Genomic DNA, 26336 nt, shown 5'->3' on the forward strand with positions numbered 1-26336 from the left:
CATTTTCAAAACCTGTCAACCCCTTTACCTCCATCAGGAGGTACAGCCACAAGGAGCTGACACTTAGTCTCCAGATGGGGCCCAAAATCTCTTTTTAACTTCAACTATTTTTCTTCCACTTTTTCACACATGGAGAGCTAGCAACCAGCAACTCCTCTCCTCTCCCTACCACTTTCAGTCTGTGACACAGAAACAGTCCCACACTATGGACACCCAGTAACAAAAAGAATATAAACAAAATTAGAAAGAATACAAAAAGCAACAACGAAACTAGCACCAACTCTTTCCGAATTGACATATGAGCAAAAGACTGTCCAAACTAGAATTACCAACTTTGGAACAAAGAGGGGAAAGAGGAGACTTGCTGACTATCTATAGAATAATGAAAGGAAAGGAAGTCTTAGATAAGAATGACTTGTTAATATGCGATAATGGTAAAACAAGAGGACACGAAAAGAAACTTAAAAAAGGATAGTTACAGAAGAGATCTGAAAAGGAACAGCTTCCCACATAGAGTGATAGATACTTGGAACATATAAGACAATGAAACAGTGTGTGCAAACACTATTCAAGATTGTCACAACTTTCGGGGATGTGACACACCATCCATTCCCAAATTCCACGTCTGTTTTCAAACCATAATTTGCAAATACTTTCGTTCAAGGACCTAGCCGATATAGTAGGCTTTATATTTGTACTTTCGTTCCTATAAGTTGTCATTTCCTCTATTCAGTGAAATTGCCAGAATTCTTAAAATCTTTAACAACTACTTGTTATTTTACTCGCCAATATTCTTATTGTCTGTAACACCAATTTGGCCATTAGTTGTGGACCATTAACGAGTTTAAAGAATTGTCTATTAATAGGAATTTCCCGCCCTTTGTACATGGTACCCATTGATGACGAAATACAGAGATGTCACAAATGTTTAATGGTTGAACCTGGAGTATGTCAACCTTGTGAATTTGTTGTTCCATGTAATTATAAATTGGTGTCTTGTGTACAAATTAACATTTCAACTAAGCATCACCTTGTGAATTTGTTTCAATGGTTTGAAATTTCAATCCCTGCGCACTTGCCACCTCTCATATAAGTTATGCAATTAGGTTAACTGCTTAGGCTAGTTAAGAGTTATCATTTCCTCTTGTCTCAAGTGATTGTCTTAAAGGGATTGCTAGAGATGAATCGACTCCTACAGGCACATTACACACTGTACCCTTCGGAGGCAATGATTTGAAACTATAAAACTTGGCAACATTGCGCGATTTCCCACCGTGCCCACCACTGAAGCGTCAGTTCTACAAGAAGCTGGCAAGAGGTAAAGTGTGTCTTAGGTATTCTGCGAAGAAACTCAGTCTGTTTTGACTTCAAATGATGTTTACTTAATGTGAATTATTAAAGTGTTGTGTCATATGTTTTCTAAGTGTATTCACTGTGGAATTCAGTCTGTTTTGACTTCAAATGATGTTTACTTAATGCGAATTATTAAAGTGTTGTGTCACATGTTTTCTAAGTGTATTCACTGTGGAATTTATTCTATTAAATCGATTTCTTCTAGTTTATTTAATTAGCCTAGGGTTGTGATTAGCTAAATGAGTTGAATCATTCTGTATCCCCTTTCAAATACTGAAATTTATACATGCCGCTCAGAGGGAAGCATGTGTGGTCCCAGTCGGTGATGCAAATTTTCTGGACTTCGGCTCCCACTGTAGCTATCTACCCTCACCCGTTCCACCCCACATCCTCTCCTTTCCACTGTCCAGAGATTTGTGACAAAGATTTTAGAAAAAACTTTATGCTGAGAGATACAAAGACGGGTCACCACGAACATAGCTCTCTTCCCGTATAATACAACTAGGTAAATACACTTATACCCCAATCATGTTTGCCATATATATAAATGACATGGATGAAGGAGCTGAGTGTTACATGAATTTCTTCACAGATGACGCAAAAATACTAAAGAAAGTAAGAACAGAGGAGGACTGTGATTCATTAGAATCAGACCTGGACAAAATCTGGAAATGGACTCAAAAGTGGGAAGTGAACTTCAATATCAAGAAATGTAGTATAATGGAGTTTGGAAAAAATAAAAAAATAAATAGAAAAAATTATCAAATTGGTGAAAAAGAAATTAAAAAAGTGTACTTGGAAAGAGACCTTGGAGTAATAATCAGCAAAGACATGACACTGGATAAACATATAAACAAAATAGTCAGAGAAACCTTCAACCTATTAAGGTAAATGAAAGTGGCATTTGACTATTTGGATGAAATGATTAAAAAAGTATCAGTTACACTGATTAGACCAAAACTAAAATACACAGCGACACTATGGACACCCAGTACTAAAAAGAATATAAGGAAATTAGAATACAGAGAGCAACGACAAAGTTGGCACCAGCTCTTTCCAAATTAACATACGAACAAAGATTATCCAAATTGGAACTACCAACACTGGAGCAGAGAAGAGAAAGAGGTGATCTACTGACTATAGAATCATGAAAGGAATGGAAATTCTTGATAGGAATGAAAAGAAACTCAAAAATGATAACTATAGAAGAGATCTGAAAAAAATAGCTTCCCACACAGAGTGCTGGATATTTGGAATAACTTAGATAAACAGTGTGTGTAAATACTATTCAGGATTTTAAGAAAAAACTTGATGCTGAAAGATACAAAGACAGGTCACCACAAGCATAGCTCCCTTCCTGTATAATACAACTAGGTAAATACAACTTATACAACAACACAGACACCAGTCTGATGGTTCTCCCCAGAGAGATCTGTGGGAGGTTCTGAGGATTGTTGCTAGCCACTGTGGGACTGTGGGTTTTCCACTTAATGAGACTCAAGGAAACAATTGAATTATAACAGCTTTCTCTTCTTAATTCTTTTCTCTCTCAAACTCCTCTTCCTTAGAGAATACCAACTGGAAGCTTTCATTAATTTTTTCACCTCACATTCTTGTTACTTCATATGGTACCCCTGTCTACTTTCAACTTGGGATATTCCTTCTATATGTTTCTGCTTATTTACAAATCTGTAGAATCGCTTAGGTTCATCCTTACATTTGTCATAACATCCTTCTCAAAGTTTTACTTTTTTTTTTTTATTCTTGTATAGTCATCTGTTTTTTTTTTTAGTATCTTTTGTCTTTTAGTTCTTCTTACTACCTTTCCTATGCTTTGCATCTTTTTTATTTTGCATATGGATTACATTGTAAAATTTTGTATATTGTGTAATTTTTATGGAGATTTCAAATTTCTTCTCCAATTCTTTTGTTTCACTAAACCCCCTGCAAAGTCAGCCTTTCCACAGTTGTCTTCCTTGTCTATATGTTTCCTCTTTTATTTCTGTCTTCCTCATTTTCATGATAAATTCAACAACCACATGATCACATGAGGTGATTGAAACAATGAATTACTGTTGTTACAGTAATTCAATGTTTCTATCACCCTAGATTCTTTGGGTAGAATCAAATCCAGTTTTCTAGGTGCTTTGCCTCTATATCTCATTGGTTTTTTGCACCTACTGGGTCCTCTATCATTCATTGCTATGTTGAACAGCAAGTTGCCCAAGAATTCTATACTTTCATTTGTCTCCCATTCCTCCCATATTATCTTTCAACAATTCAAGTCACCCATTACTTATATATATATATATATATATATATATATATATATATATATATATATATATATATATATATATATATATATATATATATATATTTTTTTTTTTTTTTTTTTTTTTTCAGCCCTGAGGGGTTCAAGACTCCTTAACCTTTTCAATAATGGAGAGATGATAACCTGCAGCAAATCTTCCAAGCCATTTTTGAGGGAAAATGCCAATAAATATGGCATGGCTTGTTCAGTGTTATAAAAAAAAATCAATCATTCACTAAATCCCTCTTTGTGATAAGTTACATGGCATATTACTGGAGATATCACTACTTTTAATCTACTAAGGCATTCTATACACTCAATGGTAATCTTTGTAATTTGGAATCATAAAAGTAGAATGGCTTCTTCTATCAGAATACAAAAATACACAAAAAATTCTACATCTTCAAATTATGCACACAGTTGGGCTGGGCAAAAATCAAATTTACATATGGCAGTACACTGCATTTAAAATGGTCCAAACAAAGTAATTACCCTGAAAAACAGGCATTGTCAAAATCAATGCACAATACTTAAAAAAATATAAGTAATTATATATTTTTTAAAATGCCACAAGAAAGACATATACTGTACATAACAAAAATCATGCTATGAGAGAGAAAATTACCATTTCCTGCAGCAGGTGTTCCTTAATCAGTTCAAATGTACTAGATTCATTATTTTTTGGCCACACTATTTTTAAACAGTTCCTAAACCTATATTAAATACCTATGTATAATATGTTATTGCATACAATACACTAACACATATAATACACACCACCTTTTCTGGCTAAGCCACCTCCAAAAAAGCCTTATCTCCATGTATAATATGCAGGCACTTCTGGCAAAGTGAAGCAGCTTTGCTGTGGTTGTGCTGTGTCTTGCTGCACTGCTTGTGACTCAGTGCAGTTGGCAGGATACAGGGATGACCTGTCATCCATGAGGAGCTATGATGAGAGGGAGGAAAGGATGATGGATAAGAGTGGAATGGGTGGGAATGAAATGGGTGAGAGTGGGTATATGCATTTTGACATTTGATAGGTGTGCAAAAGAAGGAAGTGAAAGATAAATGTGGGTAAAAGGTGACAAAGTCTACAAGGGGAGAGGATGGCAGCAAATTGGAAGTGAATATTAAGGAAGAGAGGCTGGAAGAAGTGGATAGCTTTAGATCAGTGGTTCTTAACCTTTTTCAGTGCCCATATCCCATGATATCTCGGAAAAAATTCTCGTGCCCCCATCCAATACAAATGCAATGCAAACATATGAAAAGTATTAGTGATGCAAACTTTGCTTTGTTTTCTCATAGTAAATATACAATACCATACACTGGCTATCATGTCTCATAACCCCCCCCCCCCATGAGGTTCAAGGCAACATTTCGTACCCAGGTTAAGAATCACTGCTTTAGATACTTGGGGGCGAATGTGGCAGGAAAGGGAGGAGTGGAGGTGGAGGTAGACTGTAGACTGAGAAAACAATGAAAGAGTATTGGGATGGTTTGGACACACGAAAAGAATGGGTGAAAAAAGATTAGTAAAAGGGGTTTGAATGGCAGAGATGGAAGGAGTTAACATCAGGAGGTGACCAAGGTTGAGATGGATGGATGTGGTTAAAGGGGAGTTGGAAAAGAGGGGAATGTCTGAGGAAGGAAGGGAGAAGACAGAAGACAGGAGTGGAGAATGTATGGATAATGCTGTGATTCATGGAAGGGAGTGGGTGGGGGATGTGGGGGTTTGGGAGTATGTGCATATGATATTCTGACCTAGCCTAAAGAGATTTCTCCCTGTCTTCTCTTTTTCTGCACAAGAGGACAGACAGGGGGGTCGCCAATTAAATGGAGTGGCCTTCCTGTAGATGTGCTGCATCTTGTCACATTGCTTCTGACCCAAGACAATGGGCGAAATGCAGGGATGACCCGTTGTCCAGGAGGAGCCAAGGAGAGAGGGAGGGAGGGATGGTGAATGGGAGTGGAGTATGTAGAGATGAAATGGGTGGGAGTGGATTTATGCCTTTTGACTTTAACTGCCTCCCTTGTAAGGGGGAAAAAATCCTTGGTAATTGTATTTATGTATATACCTTCCCAAACTCTGTCACTGTCTTAGACCCTCCTCTGACCCAGTCACATGCACAGTCTCATTGGCAAACAATTGGCTCACCCCCTACTTCCATCCACTCTGTTTAACCATCTCCAATTCTCTGCCCATCACCCTTGCATTTACACCCATACTATCCCATCCATTAATATACTAAACAGCCAAGACAATATAACACTATGATGGCACAACCCCACCTTCACCTCAAACCACTCACCCTCACCATTCCCAACCTTAACACAAGCTCTAATACTCAAGTAAAAGTTTCTGATTGTCTTTAACATTTTTTCTTCTAGTCCATATATCTGCAATACCTCCCACATTGCCTTCCTGTTGACCCTGTCATAAGCCTTTTCTAAATCTATAGACCCAAAAAAGTATCCTTACCTTGAGACAAAAATTTCTTGCACATCCGTTTTATCACAAAAATGTGATCCATACATCCTTTAATTTCCTAAACCCACACTGTTTATCACCAATTACTCCCTCTGTTCCTCTCCTAATCCTCTCATTTAACACCTTCCCATATGGATTTCAAACTACACTCATCAAAATGATCCCTCTACAACTACTACATTAATTTTTGTCCTCTTCTCCTTTGTGAAGCAAAACAAGCCTTCTTCTAGTATTCCAGCACATTCCCCTCACTTTGGCACAAATAAATCTCACTAGCCAATCCACTGTAATTGTACTTCCTTTTGTCAGATATTCCTCATGACACCCATCCATCCAAACTAAGTGCTTTACCAGCTTTCATCATTCTTCTCCAATTCTCTTTGTTACTCATGTATATTTTGCTTGTTCTACATCCTGCTGGCTATGTACTCTTATAACTTCATTCATAACTATTCATGACCTAAAAATTGAGGATCACATGCAAAACATTTTACATATGAAAAATATGTTTTCAAATTTCTGCACAAATTATATTTACTGATGTTAGTGATTTAAAAATCTCTGCATTATACCATATTTAAAAAAAAAAAAATCAAAATTTCTGAAATACCCCAATATTATCCTGGCACTACCTCAATATCCTGAAATTATCCCATACAGCCATAAGTGCTGAACCCATAAATCTCAAATTACTGGATGCTGAATTACCAAGGGTCCAGTATTTCTAAATTTATAGTTACTTACACACTTCTGCATTAGATAAAACAAATTATATACAAGCTACAAAATTATAACAGCCTTTGCAGGAAGGACAAATTGAGTACACTGATTATAATTGCATCCTTTCTAATACAAATACCACAAACAATAAAGATTAACAATTTCAGACATAAATACTCCTGTAAATTGGAAGTGCATAGCCCTAAAACATAAATCAATGTTCATAAGATCAAGATCACAAAGAGCTACCATCGTTAATATTAAGATTATTACACAACAGTGTATTGACTGACCTGAAGTATAACTATCATCAATTCCCAAAGCTAATCAAATATTAATCACACTAGGCAAATTCCGGTACCACTGATTCTTATGGACACATTCAATTTTGGTTCTCAAGTCCAAACAAATTAACAATTACATGCAGTACTTCCTCTGTAGATATAAATGCTAATCCTTAAAGTGTGCTATCTCAGGGCCTGAAATTCTGTTTAGAAATACAGATGTATGATGTAAATAAACTTCCAGCTCAAGCCAAATTCTCTCACTAAGAGGAGGTACAAAGCCATCATCAAGAGAAGTAACTGATTTAGAAAAGTATATATGCTAGACTTTACCTGATTGACCTTGAGTGTTGCAGAGTCAGGAGTACTGACAGTTGGAATTGTAGTTGCTGAGGTGGTTGCAGTGGTTGTAGTTGTAGTAGTTGTCGCAGTTACTGGCTAGATTGGAAAAAAACAAAAACAAAATACAGTCTTGGCACGTATATGAGTTCTATATTAACACATTAGTTTGTTAGGCAGTGAAAAAACATCGATAAAAATCAGCATTGTATATCAGATATTGAAGAATTGGTATATGTGTATGTATGTGTGTGTGTGTATATATATATATATATATATATATATATATATATATATATATATATATATATATATATATATACCAACAGCTTTTCCCTCTTACAACAGAGGAAGCCAAAGTCAAAAGCATAAATCCACTCCCACCTATTTCATCCCCACATAATCCACTCCTATTCACCACCCCTCCCTCCCTCTTTTCTTGGCTCCTCCTGGATGATGGGTCATTTCTGCATCTTGGCCACTACCCTGGGTCAGAAGCAATGTTGCATGACACAGCACATCCACAGCAAAGATGCTTCATTTAATTGGGAACACTCCCTCTCCATCCCCTCATGAAGAAAAAGAGAAGATGGGGAGAAATCCCTTTGGACTATGTCAAAATATCATTCACACACACTCCCTCACCCCCCCCCATCCCCCATCCACACCCTTCCATGCATCACAACATCATCGATACACAACCATTCTCCACTTGCCCCTACTTTCTGTCTTCTCCCTTCCTTCCTCAACATATATTCCCCTCTTTCCCAATGCCTCTCTACCCCATCCATCCATCTCATCCTTGGTCGCCCCCTCATGTTCACTCCTTCCATCTCTGCCTTCCACACCCCTTTTACTAATCTTTCTTCATTCATCCTTTCCATGTGTCTAAACCATCCCAATACTATTTCATCAACCCTATCTCCCAACTCCCTTTCCACCCCTGCTCTCCTCCTCAACTCTTTGTTTCTCACTCTATCCATCCTAGTAACCCCTACCATACTTCTCAGGCCTTTCATCTCAAACACATTTAAACTCTTCCTCTCCTATGTTCCATGTTTCTGCCCCATACAATGTTGTCACAATCAGCCTTTTATACAATCTCCTCTTAGCCTCTATTCCCAAATGTCTATTTCTCATTACACTTTTTATCCAAGGCATGTACTTGCTTCTCTCAATCTACATTCTATCTCCACCTTCACTCCCCCCTTTCCCACCACATATACTCCCAAATATCTAAAGCTACCTACTTCCTCCAATCTCTCTCCCTTAATAATCACTTCCAATTTGCCATCCTCTTCCCTTGTACTTCTCATTACCTTATTTTTACCCAAATTTATCTTCAACTTCCTTCTTTCGCACACGTTCCCCACACTCCATCACTAACTTTCTTAAACCCTCCTCTGATCCCACTACAAGCACAGTGTCATCAGCAAACAACAACTGGGTTATTTCCTATTTTTCTCCATATTCTTTAACCTCTTCAATACAAGTCAAATTCTTGCATACAGCATTGAATGGCTAATGTACGATGCATCACACTACCCATTATAAAATATAAAATCACTGCTGTATTATGCATTCTCAACTACAACTGCAAAATTAATATAATCAAGATGCTAGTGCTGGCATTCTTGTATACCCACTTGCACCTCAAAGATGCCTACGTAGGTGTCATCGTATGGAAGAGGTTAACCATCTCTAATCCCTGGCCCATTACTCTTACATTTACCTCTCACACCACACCCTCCATGTGTAAATTGAACAGCCAAGGCAACATAACAGACCCCTGGTGAAGTCATCTTTACCTCAAACCACTCTCTCCATTTCTCATTCTAATACAGGCTCTAATACTCTTGTAAAAACTCTTGACTACCCTTACCAGCTTTCCTCCTATCCCATATATCTGCAGTACCTCCCACAGTGCCTTCCTGTCTACCCTGACATAAGGCTTTACCAAATTCATAAAGGCCCAAAAAACATCCTTACCTTTTCCTAAAGCTTTCTCACATATCTGCCTTACCACAAAAATCTGATCCACACAACCCCTACCTGTCCTAAACCCACACTGTTCCTCCCTCTGTCCCTCTCCTAATCTCAATCAAAACCCTCCCATAAGCCTTCCCAACTACAGTTAACAAACTGATCCCTCCAAAACTACTACATTCACACTTGTCCCCTTTTCCTTTGTAAAGTGGGACTATACAGGCACTGCCCCAGTACTCTACCCGGAAGAAATGAAGAAGTTATAGTTTTAAAAATTTACTATTAAAAATATATACAAAATCCCTATCAATATCATATTTCATATATAAAAATCTCATGCTAAATGAATGTAAAGTTTTATATCTCACTCTTGTCTCAGCTTGCAAGCTCTGGATTTTTTTTTTCTTCTATATTTCTGCCACTAACTACAACCTGTCATGAAATATTACTAGTGGTACTATATCTGATACAAGGAAAGTGAATAATGTAATATATTAAGTTATTCTGGAATATCAAATTTAAGAAAATTTACTTTGAGTGTATTCACCTACATCAATCAACTCCAACTACTAATTTGCTAACAAATCACATACTGGCAGGTGATCTGAATGCACATTACCCAATATGGTTTAGCATACAAACAGCAGACCAAAGACAACACCAAATACTATAGCAATCTCAATATATTAAATTCTAGAAACCACTCTACTAGGCAACCTCAATATAACAAACAAATAACTTCCTCTGACATAACACTGTGCTCATCCTCTCTCCAGAAGCAAACCACATGGGAAACCATACATGACCAACCCTTAGACTACTTCTCAATAAAAATTACCATAGAACTACATGGAAAAATACAAGCTAGATACAAGAGAACATTTATAAATTATAAAAAGGCATATTAGTAAGAATCCATCCACATACCAAACGTCTTCTTCTCCCCTATAAGGTAAGTAGCCAGCTAAGGCACAAACCCACCCATTTCATTCCTATGCATCAGCAATTTGTTTCCCTTTCATCTCCGTCCCTCATGGAGGGTCATCATAGTCCCCTGCCCACTGCCTAGGTCTCAAGCAGTGCAGCAGCCACAACACAACCACAGCAAGCCCCCCATCACTTCATTTACATGGCAACACTCCCTCCTCATCCACTCGTGTGAAAGTACAGGAGATGAGGAGATATCACTTCAGGTCACGTCAATTTATAGTACATTCACAATCATTCTCCACTCACACTTATCTCTTGCCCACTCCCTTTCCTCCTTAACAGACATTTCCCTTTTACTCAAGTGCCCCTTCACCCAATCCATTTTGTTCTCAGTCTTCCCCTCAAGTTCACTCCATCCACCTCTGGCTTCCACACTCTTTTTAATATTGTATAACCACGGCAAAAGAAACATGGACTGGAAGTGAAGCGTTTATTTCTGACATTTTGTTTATTGACTTTCTCAAAGGAATGAACATACCGGATACATGCAGAGTTTATATACATCCTTTGCATGTACATAAACTCTGCACATATCCAGTATGCTCATTCCTTTGAGAAAGTCAATAGATGAAACGTCAGGAATAAACGCTTCACTTCCAGTCCATGTTTCCTTTGCCATGTTTATGCAACTTGTTCACATGGATTTTCACTTTTTGATATTCTTTTCTCACTCAATCTTATCTATCTGCTCCCTTTCCTACCCTGCTCTCCTCCTCACCTCATTTCTCACTCTATCCATCCTCAGAATACCCACCATACTTCTCAAACATTTAAATTCCTCCTATCTGCCCTCTATAGTGTTACAGACACAATCATTCCTTCATATAATCCCTTTGTATTCATCCCCAGAATCCTTTCTCATAACACTTACCATTCTCACTGCTTCCCTCCCACCACAGTTTACCTCCACCTCTACTCCATTCCCTCCTACATGTGACCTTAAATACTTATAACTACCTACTTCCTTTAACCTCTTTCCATTACAAATTACCTCCAAGTTACTGCCACCATCACCTTTTGTACATTTCATCACCTTACTTTTACCCACATTTACCTTCAATTTCTTTTATCACATACCTTTCCAAATTCTGTCACTATCTTAGACCATTATCTGACCCAGCCACAAGCACAGCATTATCAGTAAACAACTGGCTTAACTCCCACCTCACTCCACTCCCTCTATTTCCAATTCTCTGCTCATCACCCTTACATTTACCTCCTGCACCACCACATCAATTTACACACTGAACAGTCAGAGACCTAATACAACTCTGGTACAGCCCCACCTTCACCTTAAATCACTCACCCTCAGCATTCCCAACCCTACCACAAACTATTCCTCATGTAACCTAACATTTTTTCCCTTATCCCATTTATATGCAATACCACCAACAATGCCTTCCCACTGACCCTATCATAAGACTTCTCTAGATCCACAAAGGCCTAAAAATATACCTCTAACTTTTGCCAAAAAGTTCTTGCACATCTGCCTTACCACATATTTTTATACTTGTACCCTCTATCTTTCCTAAACCCACATTATTCCTCACTAATTACTCCCTCTGTTCCTCTTCTAATCCCTTCAATTAACACCTCAATCCTCTCAAATAACACTCTATCATATGCCTTTCTACATACATATACCAAAGGCTTTTTCCCCCTACATGGGGGATAGCCAAAAAGAAAAAGGCATAGAAATCACTCTCACCCATTCCATTTCCTATATATTCCACTCCCCTCCACCCTCCTCCCTCCCTCTTATCTTGGCACCTCCTGGATGACAGGTCATCCCTGCATCCTGTCCACTGCCCTGGGTCTGAAGCAGTGTTGCCTTTCTATGCACTTTATATGCCTTTCTACACTCATCAAACTGATCCCTCTAAAAGTACTACATTCATATGTCTCCTTTTCCTTTATAAAGCAAAATTATGCCTTTAAAGAACCCTCAGCTCAGGCAGAAATAATGAATGAAAGTTTCCAATCTGTCTTCACAAAAGAGCACTTTTTGGGAGGAAAGTGTGGGGAGCAAAAACCAGGTTTAGAAGATATAAATGTGGAAGTAAGAGAAATGCTCAAGCTTTTGGGATCATTGGATGTGACAAAAGCTTCAGCACCTGATGGGATCTCAAATTGGACATTTAAAGAATGTATGGAACAACTGGCAGAAAAGATTCATAGTCTCACTGTATGTTCGTTAAAAGAAGGCAATGTGTTCCTTGACTGGGAAAGGACTAATGTGGTACCAATTCACAAAGGTGGAAGTAAGGAGACACCACTAAATTATAGGCCAGCATCACTGACCAGCACACTAGTGAAATTACGTGTGAGGATTGTGAAAGATTGATGTGCAGCAAAAGAGAGAGGGGTGGGTGGACTGTATGTACCTCAGCCTAGAGAAGGCTTTTGATAAAGTACCTCACAATTGATTTATGAGGAAATTGGAGTATATTGGAGGACTAAGAGGCAAGCTACTAGAATGGATGAAAGATTTTTTTAGAAGGGAAGATACATGGGGCCAGTAATAAAATGTCAAAATGGAAAACAGTAATGAGTGGAGTTCCACAAGCCTTAGTGCTTGCAACAATAATGTTTTTTGTCTATGTTGATATCACATTAGAAGGTACAACAAACTATGCCAACATGTTTGCAGATGATACGAAAATCATGAGAAGAATGAAAAATGAGGAGGACAGTAGACTATTGTAAAAAGTTCTGGACATTATTTATGCATGGAGCCAAGAATAGGCAATCAAGCTCAATACCAAAAGAGAAGAAAGATTTGGGGGTGTTGATAAAAGACAACCTGTCACCTGACAGACCTATCAGTTGGATTGTCGGAGACATAAGGACTACTGCTGATGAATAAAAAGGCTTTTCACTATATGGATGAAGAAATTATGAAAAAAAAAAAAATTCATCTAAACCTTGATCCATCCAAAATTGGAATATGTGTCAGTAGTAAGGTCCCCACACTGAATGAAGGATTGAGAGCAAGATTGAGAAGCAAGATTGAAAGAGCACAAAGGGCAACAACCAAACTGGTCCCCAGCCTGGTAGATAAACCATATGAAGAAAAACAAGCACTGGGTCTGCCAATTTTTAAAAATCTCAAAAAGAAAGAGGTGATATGATTTTAGTGTTTAGGTCACTAAAGGGAAGAGATTATATTGCCAGAAGTGATCTCTTGATTAAAATAGGAGGGATTTAAGAGGTCATGAGAACATATTAAGGAAAACTAAATATCTAAAGGATATGAAGAAATAAATAAATACTTGGAATAGCTTTACAGGTGATATAGCCCAAGTTGGAACAATGCATGAATTAAAATCTAAATACCTGTATGATGATTGGAAATCAAGAACATAGACTAGGTTGGAACTGTACATGAACTTGAGCCTAGGTATGATCAATTGGAGAGTAGGATTTAGGACCAAACAAGTGTTACTCATTTCCTGTACACTACAATTAGATAAATACTGCTATGCCCCACATTAACAATCACTAAATAATAACACAATATCTATTCTCTAAAAAAACTTATGTATTTACCTAGTTGTATTATATGGGAAAGGAGCTATGCTCGTGGTGACCTGTCTTTGTACCTTTCAACATCAAGTTTTTTCTTAAAATCTTGAATAGTGTTTGCACACGCTGTTTCCTTGTCTAATTTGTTCCAGGTATCTATCACTCTGTGTAGGAAGCTATTTTTTTCAGATCTATTCTGTAATTATCTTTTTTAATTTCCTTTTCATGTCCTCTTGTTTTTTCAAGGGAAAAGGGGACAAGTGTGAATGTAGTAGTTTCAGAGGGATTAGCTTGTTAAGTGTAGTTGGGAAGGCTTATGGGAGGATCTTGATTGAGAGGATTAGGAGAGGAACAGAGGGTAATTGGTGAGGAACAGTGTGGATTTAGGACCGGTAGAGGTTGTGTAGATCAGATCTTTGTGGTAAGACAGATATGTGAGAAAGCTATAGGAAAGGGGAAGGATGTTTTTTGGGCTTTTATGGATCTGGAAAAGGCTTACAATAGGGTAGACAGAAAGGCACTGTGGGAGGTTATGCAGATATACGAGATAGGAGGAAAGCTTCTAGGAGATGTCAAGAGTTTTTATGAGAGTAGTAGAGCTTGTGTCAGGATTAGAAATGGAGAGAGTGAGTGGTTCGAGGTAAAGGTGGGACTTTGTCAAAGATGTGTTATGTCGCCCTGGCTGTTCAACTTATACATGGATGGGGTAGTGCGAGAGGTAAATGCAAGGGTAGTGGGTCAGGGATTGGAGATGGTTAAAGAAAATGGAGAAAAGTGGGAGGTGAGCCAGCTGTTGTTTGCGGATGACACTGCATTTGTGGCAGGATCAGAGGAGGGATTGAGGAAGTTGGTGGGAGAGTTTGGGAGAGTATGTGATAGAAGAAAGCTAAAGATAAATGTGGGTAAAAGTAATGTGATGAGATGTACAAGGGGTGAAAGTGGCAGTAGACTGGAAGTGAGCATTAACCACTTCAGTACGGGACTTAAATCTCGCGGGCAGCAGCCAATGCCAGCCGTATGACGTAACGTAATAATATTCGCATCATAAAATATAGTCACCGCTTATATCGATCGTGCTCTCTTTCACCCGTGAATTTTGAAAACCACAGAGAATGGGATTCAGGGCGCATTTGGGAGAATGTAAAAACACAGGGGCGACTACAATAAATATAATCAAGACGCCGATATGGCAGCGTCGAGAATCCACTTGCTCCTCATGACGCCTACGTGTGCGGCACCGTATGGAAGGGGTTAAGAGAGAGTAACTGGAGGAAGTGGATAGTTTTAGATACTTGGGTGCAAATGTGGCAGGAAAAGGTGGAGTGAAGGTGGAGGTAGAATGTAGATTGAGAGAAGTAAGTAAATGCCTTGGTGGATTAAAGAGTGTAATGAGGAATAGACATTTGGGAATGGATGCTAAGAGGAGACTGTATGAAGGAGTGATTGTGCCAATAGCACTGTATGGGGCACAAACATGGAACATAAGAGAGGAAGAGAGAAGGAGTTTGAATGTGTTTGAGATGAGGTGTCTGAGAAGTATGATGGGGGTTACTAGGCTAGATAGAGTGAGAAATGAGGAGGTGAGGAGGAGAACAGGGGTGGAAAGGGAGTTGGGAGATAGGGTTGATGAAAGAGTATTAGGATGGTTTGGACACATGGAAAGAATGAGTGAAGAAAGACTAGTAAAAGAGGTATGGAAGGCAGATGTGGAGGGAGTGAACATGAGGGGACGTCCTAGGATGAGGTGGATGGATGGGGTGAAGGGGGCTTTGGGGAAGAAGGGAATGTCTGTTGAGGAAGGATGGGAGAGGACAGAAGACAGGGGTGAATGGAGAATGGTTGTACATGGAGGATGTTGTGATGCATGAGGTAGTATGTGTGAGCAAAATTTGACGCAGCCTGAAGGGATTTCTCCCCGTCTTCTCCTTTTATGCAATGGGGGGACAGAGAGTGGGGGTCGCCGATTTAATGAAGCGGCCTTGCTGTGGATGTGCTGTGTCTTGCGACACTGCTTCTGACCCAGGGCAGTGGACAAGGTGCAGGGATGACCTGTCATCCAGGAGGTGCTAAGATAAGAGGGAGGGTGGAGGGGTGTGGAGTGTATTCAGGGATGGAATGGGTGGGAATGATTTTATGCCTTTTCCTTTTTGGCTACCTCCCTTGTAAGGGGGAAAAAGCCTTGGTATATGTATGTATGCATGTTGTTTTTTTATTGTCCCATTTCAATAAATCATTCTTATCTAAGATTTACATTCTTTTCATAATTCTATAGATAGTAAGTCTCCTCTTTCTCTTCTTTGTTCCAGAATTGGTCATTCTAATTTGGACAGTCTTTGTTCATATGTCATTTTGGAAAGAGTTGGTGCCAGTTTTGTTGTTGTTCTTTGTATTCTTTCTAATTTTTTCATATTCTTTTTGGTACTGGGTGTCCATGCACAGGCTGTTGCCAGTTTCCTGGAGACCACAGGTCTTATAAAAGAGAGACCTGGAGCAATTAATTGATTGATCTAACTTGAATATAATCTTTAATGAAAGTAATCTATCACCGACATAATGACTTATGCTGACCACATTTTCAATATAATCATACACATTTGACTCATCAACTAGAATTAAGTATGTAATTCCTAAAGCATTGTGCAATTAATGTTTCTCCCTTTCTACCCATCATGAGCTTGTTAAAATTCAATGATAATGAATGGGCTTTTGGATTAGTGTGGGATGTATGTAGGGTGGGTGTACACTCTGACTTGGTCACACCCTTCAACGGGGAAAGGGCCTTTTGGTTTATACATATGAATCTACATTTTTTTAATCCAGCCTACTACAATGACACATTGCTCTTAATGAATTTCCCTTTAAGAAATCTTTTTAGGACTATCACTATTCATTTTCACTTTATCTTACTTGTTCTTTCTTTTGTTACTTCAAGGTTCATTTATAATAACTATACCATTTCGGTCACTCGGTATACACAACTCCCTTTGCATTAGTAAATACAACTAGTGGATGTGTTGGCTTTGAGTGAAACTAAGTTGAAAGGGAAGGGTGAGTGTAAGTTTGGGAGTGTAAGTGGAAGGTTATCTGGAGTGAAGAGAGGATGAGGGAGGGAAGGGGTGGCTAGTCTAGTAAGTGAAGAGATAGGTAAACGGGTAGTGGAGTGGAAGGAGGTTTCCTCAAGAATAATGTGGATGACGGTGAAACTGGGAAAGGAGATGTGGGTCTTTGTAAGTGCATATGGGCCTGGCAGTGAGAAGAGTGTAGAAGAAAGGGAGGCCTTTTGGATAGATTTAAATGAGTGCATAGAGGATTTAGGGAGAAATGTCAATGTAATAGTACTGGGAGACCTTAATGCTAGGGTAGGAAATGGTCCAATTGATGGAGTGGTTGGGAAATGTGGAGTTCCAGGAAAGAATCGTAGTGGAGAGTTGATGGTGGAAATGTGTCTAGAAAGACAGTTGATGATAGCAAATACAGTGTTTCTGAAGAAAGTCAAGCATAAGTACACATGGAGAGGGTGGTGGAGGGAAGGGTGGTAGATAGAGCGTTAATGGATTATGTAGTGGTAAATAGGATTATGATAGGAAGAGTTAAGGATGTACATGTGCTAAGGGGAGAGGGTGGGGGAATATCACATCATTTTTTGGTGGAAGGCAAGTTGAGAGTGGAAGATAGATGGAGAAAGAGGAAAGGGACAAAAGGTAGGGAGGTTCTTAGAGTGAACTCTTTGAATGAAAAGGAAAAGGAGGAGTACAAAAAGAAGCTGAAGGAGGAGTGGGAGGGAGTGAAGGATAGAGTAGAGCTAGGTGTGGAGGAGGAATGGGGATGGTTCAAGGAGGGAGTCATAAAGTGTGCAAGGATGGTGTGTGGAACAAGAAAGACAGGAGGAAATAGAAGGAAGGGTAGTGAATGGTGGCATGAGGAAACATAGAAGGTTGTAGAAGAGAAGAAGCGAGCTTTCACAGATTGGTTACAAAATAGGACGAGGGAGTCATATGAGAGGTACAAAGAAAAGAAAAGTAAAGCAAAAGGTAAAGGAGGCAAAGAGGAGAGCAGATGTGAAATGGGGTAAGAGTATGACAGAAAATTTTGAAAGTAATAAAAAGATGTTTTGGAAAGAAATTAACAGAGGAAGAGGAGGCGAATCAAGTACAGAAGAAAAGGTAAAAGGTGCAGATGGAGAGATGATAATGGAAGAGAAGGCAGTAAGGGGAAGATGGGCAGAATATTTTAGGGAGTTGCTAAATGTGAAGGAGGATAGGGAGGGAAAAATAGCTGCAATGGGAAATGCTAAGAAAATGACCGTGATGAGTGAGGAAAATGGAGGAGAAATAAGGAAGGATGAAGTGAAGGCAGTTGTTAAGATGATGAAAGCAGGTAAGGCACCTGGTCTGGATGGATGCCATGCAGAATGTCTGAAAAAGGGAGGTACAGTGATGGTGGACTGGCTGGTGAGGTTATTTAATGTTTGCTGGAGAGAGGGTAGAGTGCCGGAGGACTGGAGGAGTGCCTGTATAGTTCCACTTTATACGGGAAAAGGGGACAAGTGTGAATGTAGTAGTTTCAGAGGGATTAGCTTGTTAAGTGTAGTTGGGAAGGCTTATGGGAGGATCTTGATTGAGAGGATTAGGAGAGGAACAGAGGAAGTAATTGGTGAGGAACAGTGTGGATTTAGGACGGGTAGAGGTCGTGTACATCAGATTTTTGTGGTAAGACAGATATGTGAGAAAGCTATAGGAAAGGGGAAGGATGTTTTTTGGGCTTTTATGGATCTGGAAAAGGCTTACAATAGGGTAGACAGAAAGGCACTGTGGGAGGTTATGCAGATATATGGGATAGGAGGAAAGCTTCTGGGAGCTCTCAAGAGTTTTTATGAGAGTAGTAGAGCTTGTGTCAGGATTAGAAATGGAGAGAGTGGTTTGAGGTAAAGGTGGGACTTCGTCAAGGATGCGTTATGTCGCCCTGGCTGTTCAACTTATACATGGATGGGGTAGTGCGAGAGGTAAATGCAAGGGTAGTGGGTCAGGGATTGGAGATGGTTAAAGAAAATGGAGAAAAGTGGGAGGTGAGCCAGCTATTGTTTGTGGACGACACTGAGCTTGTGGCAGGATCGGAGGAGGGATTGAGGAAGTTGGTGGCAGAGTTTGGGAGAGTATGTGATAGAAGAAAGCTAAAGATAAATGTGGGTAAAAGTAATGAGATGAGATGTACAAGGGGTGAAAGTGGCAGTAGACTAGAAGTGAGCATTAACCTCTTCAGTACGGGCCAAAATCTCGCGGGCAGCATTATCTGCCAGACATACGATGTGTCGTAATAATACTCGCATCATAAAATATAGTCACCGCTTATATCGATCGTGCTCTCTTTCACCCGTGAATTTTGATAACCATAGAAAATGTGATGAAGACAGTTTAGAGAGTATGTCATTACGCAGGGGCAACTCCAATAAATATAATCAAGACGCCGATATGGCAGCCTCGCATATCCACTTGCTCCTCATGCCGCCTACGTATGTGGCACCGTATGGAAGGGGTTAAAGGAGAGCAACTCGAGGAAGTGGATAGTTTTAGATACTTGGGTGCAAATGTGGCAGGAAAAGGTGGAGTGAAGGTGGAGGTAGAATGTAGATTGAGAGAAGTGAGTAAATGCCTTGGTGGATTAAAGAGTGTAATGAGGAATAGACATTTGGGAATGGATGCTAAGACTAGACTGTATGAAGGAGCGATTGTGCCAACAGCACTGTATGGGGCACAAACATGGAACATAAGAGAAGAAGAGAGAAGGAGTTTGAATGTGTTTGAGATGAGGTGTCTGAGAAGTATGATGGGGGTTACTAGGCTAGATAGAGTGAGAAATGAGGAGGTGAGGAGGAGAACAGGGGTGGTAAGGGAGTTGGGAGGTAGGGCTGATGAAAGAATATTAGGATGGTTTGGACACATGGAAAGAATGAGTGAAGAAAGACTAGTAAAAGGGGTATGGAAGGCAGATATGGAGGGAGTGAACATGAGGGGACGTCCTAGGATGAGGTGGATGGATGGGGTGAAGGGGGCTTTGGGGAAGAGGGGAATGTCTGTTGAGGAAGGACGGGAGAGGACAGAAGACAGGGGTGAATGGAGAATGGTTGTATATGGATGATGTTGTGATGCATGAGGAGGAATGGGCCGGGGGATGGGGGGTGAGGTAGTATGTGCGAGCAAAATTTGACGCAACCCAAAGGGATTTCTCCCCGTCTTCTCCTTTTATGCAATGGGGGGACAGAGAGTGGGGATCGCCGATTTAATGAAGCAGCCTTGCTGTGGATGTGCTGTGTCTTGCGACACTGCTTCTGACCCAGGGCAGTGGACAAGGTGCAGGGATGACCCGTCATCCAGGAGGTGCTAAGATAAGAGGGAGGGTGGAGGGGTGTGGAGTGTATTCAGGGATGGAATGGGTGGGAATGATTTTATGCCTTTTCCTTTTTTGGCTACCTCCCTTGTAAGGGGGAAAAGCCTTGGTATATGTATGTATGTATAGTTTCCACAATATCTAAGTGAAAATGCATTTCACAGCAGAGCTCTTTTCCAGCCATCTGATTCCACCTATAGCTTGCAACAAATTTGGGGGATAGAATGAAGCAATTAGCTAATGATAGAACTTGGGAAGGTATATGAGAGGAGAAATCCAAAAATAAATGTGTGCAAAGTGAGGTGATCAGATGTAGAAAGGTATGGGTTGAAGGTGATGATGTTAATGGTGAAGGGTTGAAAGAAGTTTGAGAGCATTAAGTATTTATGGGGAGGGTGACAAGTGTTGCAAGAGATAGGTATCTGTGGATGAATACAAGGAGAAAAATGTATAAAAAAGTGACTGTGCTGTCTCTGTATGAAGAAGAGACTTGAAATTTCAAGGGCATTGAAAGGATGAGACTAAACATATTTGAGATAATTATTTCAGAACTATGGTTGGGGTACCAAGAATGGAATGAGAAGTGTGGAAGTGAGGAGTGTGGGAATGGAGATAGCTAACTGATATATCTATCAATATACCAAGGGGCTCTTCTCCCTTATAAGAGAGGCAGCCAGCCAAGCCACATACTCTTAGCCATTCTTCCATTAGTCAAAGACTAGGAGATAGGACTGATCAAAAATGCTGAAATGGTTTGGGCATATGGAAAGAAGAAATGAAGAGAGACAGAAAAAAAGTATTGAAAGCAATAGTGTATGACACTTGAGGGGATGACCAAGAACAAGGTGGATGGATAGGGTGAAGTGGGCTTTGTATGCAAGAGGAATGTCTGTCAAGCAAATATGGGAGAGTGCAAAAAATAGGACTGAATAAACAGTGTTTGTATATGGATGGAAGCTAAAAAAAATTATATCCTGAACAAATCTAATTTTCATCTGTTCCATTATTATTATTACAATTAATTTTTTAATTAATTAATTTTATTTCTACTTATTATTTCTTTTTAATGAAGTGGTGCAGGTAAACCAGCTCCAGCTGCTGGGTTCTGCTGCAAAAGTACCTTGTCTTGCTGCATTACCTCTACCCAAGCAAAGTGCCATGGTATAGGGTTGACATTTCAACTATGAGGTACAAAAGTGGGAGGGGCAATTAACAAGTTTTTGGGGCTTATTGTGATGGATGTATGGTAGGTGTATGCTTTGACTTGACCATCCCCTTATAAGGAGAAAAGGTCTTTTTTGTATATGTAAAGACATTATAAACAGTGTATCAATCTTACACAAATGTTTTTAATGTCTATTTTGTTGATTTGCCTTCGAATTCATTTTACCAAAATAAACTTTATTCACTCATCAAAAACACTATAACCTAAGTTCAATAAAGATAGTGCAAAAAGTTCATAAAAGGAACTATAGGATTTGAAACACAACAGTGGTCAAGTGTAAAGAAAGAAGAGCTTTATGCTTAATCCCTTCACCTTTGGTTGCTAAAAAGACATGAAGGTATTCCTTCCTAAGTCCTAAATCCAGAACTAATCTATGTTATGTTCACTTTCATGCCAATTGAACATGCAGTTTTAAGCTCTAGACCAAGGATCTTCAAAGTGGGTGGTACACAATTTTAAATGGGAGGGAGTATGACTTGAAGAAAACCAACAGGAATAAAAGGAAATGGTGAATTAATTAGGTTCTGATAAAAATCTTTTCATACTGTGTGGATATACAAAGCATTTTTAACTTTTAAAAACATTAATACACGGAAGTTTCACAATTATACCCGTTATAATGGAGATGGAATGGTACATTATAATCCCTCCAAGCTTTGAATTGTGAATGGTGCAAAGTTGTGGTCTTACAAATATGTAAATAGGGCCAAGTTAAAAAAACGGGTTAAATACACCTTCTCTAGACTATATAGATTACTTGATGGGTAGTATAAACACTGGGTTTAGACTTATCAACAGCATGGTTATATCTTTTTTCCACAACTCCAATGATTTAGAGAACTTAACATATACCAGCTTTGGATCTTTAGACATTTCTACTCACAAGGCCTCTTTATGCAAAATTAAATACAAGGAAATTAAGTTACCAGTTGCACAAAAGTGAAGTCAGTTTAAAATGAACACTATGAGATAGGTCCAATGAGCAATATAATCTATAAGGATGTTCAGTGCATAACAAACTCTACACAATATCACTAGATGCCTTGTGTGAGTTATTGTGTTCTACCTCAGTTGCTTCCACAGCTGCTGGCTCTTGCTGTTCTTGTGATACAGCATTGGTTGCGTCTGCTGCTGCTTCCGTTCCTCCACTTGTTATAAACTGGTTATTTGCCACAATGAAAAGATGGGGAACACATAAATCTTGCTGAGTATTAACCTTCAGGCATATAATCACAAAATGTTTCCCATCTCCAATGAAAGAATGAACATGTCTTCTTCATGCAACAATGCCCTGTTTATAACTATTTGGTCTATGAACATTTTGTTACACTATTTGAATATATGATTTATCATACTTGCTATAATAATTGGACAAAATCAGTTTAATACATATATGAACAATTAAAATGAAATCTCTTTCATTACCAAAATGCTTAATCCACTTATGTCTAATTGACACGTCCTGTTACAGGAATAACTTGCCAGTACCACCAAACATTTAAGTTCTTCACAGATAAATTATAGTCCAGGTAAGAAATAGTTGTGTCAGATTTCTCAATATTAAATTTTGTGCCCTCATTGAAGCTCTAATGGACTATTCCTCAGAATACACAGGAGGCATATATGGCAGAAAATAGCACAAACTGAAGTAGAATAAATACTTACATACCAAAGGGCCTTTTCCTCCTTGGAAAGGGGGTGGCCACATGAATGCTTATAATTATCCCAAATATGAAAATGCTAAATGCCTTGAATATACAGTTTTCTACTTAAGACATTACAATTTATCATTTTTTTTGTATATATATATACATATACCTCCATGATCCACAGAAAAAGGCTTATGACCATTTGGGGGTCGTGACCCACAGTTTGGGAACCCCTGCACTCTAATCCATAAGGGCACCCCAAAACAGTCCCTAAAGATTTGGGTGCATGCTACTGTGCAATTAATACTGCACAATAACATGCAGTCAATACCCCAGTTAATACCCCAGTAATGTTACCATACATACAATACAAGAATTTAAGAACAAATTAGATATAGGGAGATACAAAGACGGGAAACCACAAGGGTAGCTCCCCTTCCCATAAGAAGAGGGAGCAACCCAAACTATTCTATCGATATGTGAATGGTAAACTTAAAAACAAACAGGAAATGGTGAAACTACACCAAGGGAATATAGAATACACAGAAAAATTAGAAATGGCCGAAGTCGTGAATAATCACTTCAAATTTGTCTTCATGAGAGAGAAAGCACAATATTGAGATGAAGGTAATGAAAGGCGATCTCCCACCATGAGCGAGATAACAATAACAGAAAAAGAAATATTGGAACATCTATCAAAACTTGATGTCAGGAAATCACATTTCCCGGACAGAATTGCAAATTGGATTCTAAAAGAATGCAAAGAAGAACTAATGTACAAAATACATAAGTTGCTCACTTAAAAGAAGGAAAAATACCAAAAGATTGGAAAAATGCTAACTTTGTACCAATACATAAAGTAGGAAACAAGGAAGAACCAACTAACTACAGGCCAGTCTCACTAACAAGCACTATAGTCAAAATTTGTGAGAAAATCATCAAGAATAGACGGGTAAAACACCTGGAAGATAATAATATAATAAACCTAAGACAATTTGGGTTCAGACAAGGAAGATCATGTACCACAAACTTGATATGTTTCTATTCAAGATTAATAGACATAGTGCACGAAAGGAATGGATGGGCTGATTGTGCCTTCCTGGACTTACAAAAAGCTTTTGACAAAGTACCACACAAAAAATTATTAAAAAAAACTGGAACATATAAGAGGGATGCAAAGGAACCTACTAAAATGGATGGAGGACTTCCTGATTGGTAGAAAGATGAGAGTAGTGCTCAGAGAAAAATATTCAGGTTGGAAAGAGGTGATCAGTGGAGTACCGCAAGGATCTGTATTGGCTCCAATAATGTTTGCTATTTATGTGAATGACATGGTTGATGATGAAGTGAAATATTACATGAGCTTCTTTGCAGATGATGCCAAACTGTTAAGGAAAGTAAAAACTGAAAAGGATTGTGAATCACTGCAGGAAGATCTAAATAAAGTATGGAACTGAAGTCAGAAATGGGAAGTGGACTTCAATATTAACAAGTGTAACATAATGGAGTTTGGAAAAAGCAAAAACAGAATATCAGGACAATATAAAATTGGAACCAAGGAGGTAAAGAAGGAGAGATACAAAAAAGATTTGGGTGTAATTATCTCAAACGATTTGTCCTATGATAAACAGATAAACAAAATTGTCGGAGAATCCTACAACTTGTTAAGATCAATACAAGTGGCATTTACATATTTGGACGAAGAAATTATAAAAAAAATATTGGTCACACTGATAAGGCCTAGACTAGAATATGCGGCGACATTGTGGTCACCCAGTACCAAAAGGAATATAAAGAAAATAGAAAGAATTCAGAGAGCATCCACAAAAATGGCACCTACACTTGCAAACTTGTCATATGAGGAGAGATTGGCTAAACTGGAGTTACCGACTCTGGAGCAAAGAAGAGAGAGAGGTGACCTACTGACCATCTACATAATCATGAAGGGCACAGAAATACTTGATAGAGAGGACTTGTTAAACTGGGACAAGAGAAGCACAAGAGGACATGGAAAGAAAAAAAAAAATAGCTACAGAAGAGATCTGAAGAAAAAAAATATTTCCACATAGAGTGGTGGATACTTGGAACAAACTGGACAATGAAATAGTGTGCACAAAAACCATTCATGAGTTTAAGAGCAAAGTAGACACTGCGAGATACAAAGGTGGGACACCACGAGCGTAGCTCCCCTTCCTGCAAAATACAACTAGGTAAATATACCAAAGGCTCTCCCCCTTACAAGGGAGGTAGCCAAAAAACAAAGGCATAAAATCCACTCCCATCTATTCCATCCCCCACATACTCCACTCCCATCCACCCTCCTCCCCTCTCTTATCTTGGCTCCTCCTGGATGACGGGTCATCCCTGCATCTCGCCCACTGCCCTGGGTCAGAAGCAGTGTCATAAGACACAGCACATCCACAGCAAGGGTGCTTCATTGAATTGGTAACCCCCCTCTCCATTTCCTCATGTGGAAATGGAGAAGACGGGGAGAAATCCCTTTGGCCTGTGTCAATTTATTTTTCACACATACTCCCTCACCCCACATCTCCCACAAAAACTATAAATTGTAATGTCTTAAGTGGAACACTATATTAAAGGCTTAAAATTTTATTCAGCATTTTTATTTTTGGGGTGGGTGTAGGCCATCCACTTTCTAAAGGGGAAAAGGCCTTTGTTAGGTATGTTCTTATTCTACTTCTGCTTATACTACTATTTTTCATATTTGCTTCACACATGGTCTGAGAAATAGTTTATCAGTGTATTGTCCAGCATTAAAACAGTACTAACACATAATAGGACTGGCCATATATGCAAAGTGCCTTAAATTCAATAACCACACAGAACATCACATCCTACACTGCCCTACTCTCACCTTACTCATAAAATAAAACAATATCTCTTTCTTAAGTAACTTATAGGCCAACCTGGTGACTGTTGTAAGTTACCTGGGAGCCATGAGCCTCTTGCAAGAGAGACTGAGCAATGAATAGATAGGTTGTTGCAATATCAATTAGCTACATATGCATATTTAAAAAGTAGAATACATTATATAGTGTACATGTAGTTTTTTTTTTTT

General features: G+C 38.9%; 1 protein-coding gene across 1 annotated transcript in view; it reads right to left on the bottom strand.

Annotated features, from left to right (window-relative positions):
• The window catches only part of Dap160 (dynamin associated protein 160), a 465025-nt gene that overhangs the window by 244261 nt on the left and 194428 nt on the right, over positions 1–26336 (bottom strand). The window contains exons 23-24 of the mRNA XM_076192536.1: positions 22675–22767; positions 7493–7597 (exon numbers count right to left, since the gene is read on the bottom strand). Of these exons, the coding sequence (XP_076048651.1) occupies positions 7493–7597; positions 22675–22767 (198 nt within the window). The remainder of the gene's footprint in view (positions 1–7492; positions 7598–22674; positions 22768–26336) is intronic.

Source organism: Oratosquilla oratoria, chromosome 11, assembly GCF_046742065.1.
Source record: "Oratosquilla oratoria isolate Oo_2021 chromosome 11, ASM4674206v1, whole genome shotgun sequence".
Classification (NCBI taxonomy): domain Eukaryota; kingdom Metazoa; phylum Arthropoda; class Malacostraca; order Stomatopoda; family Squillidae; genus Oratosquilla; species Oratosquilla oratoria.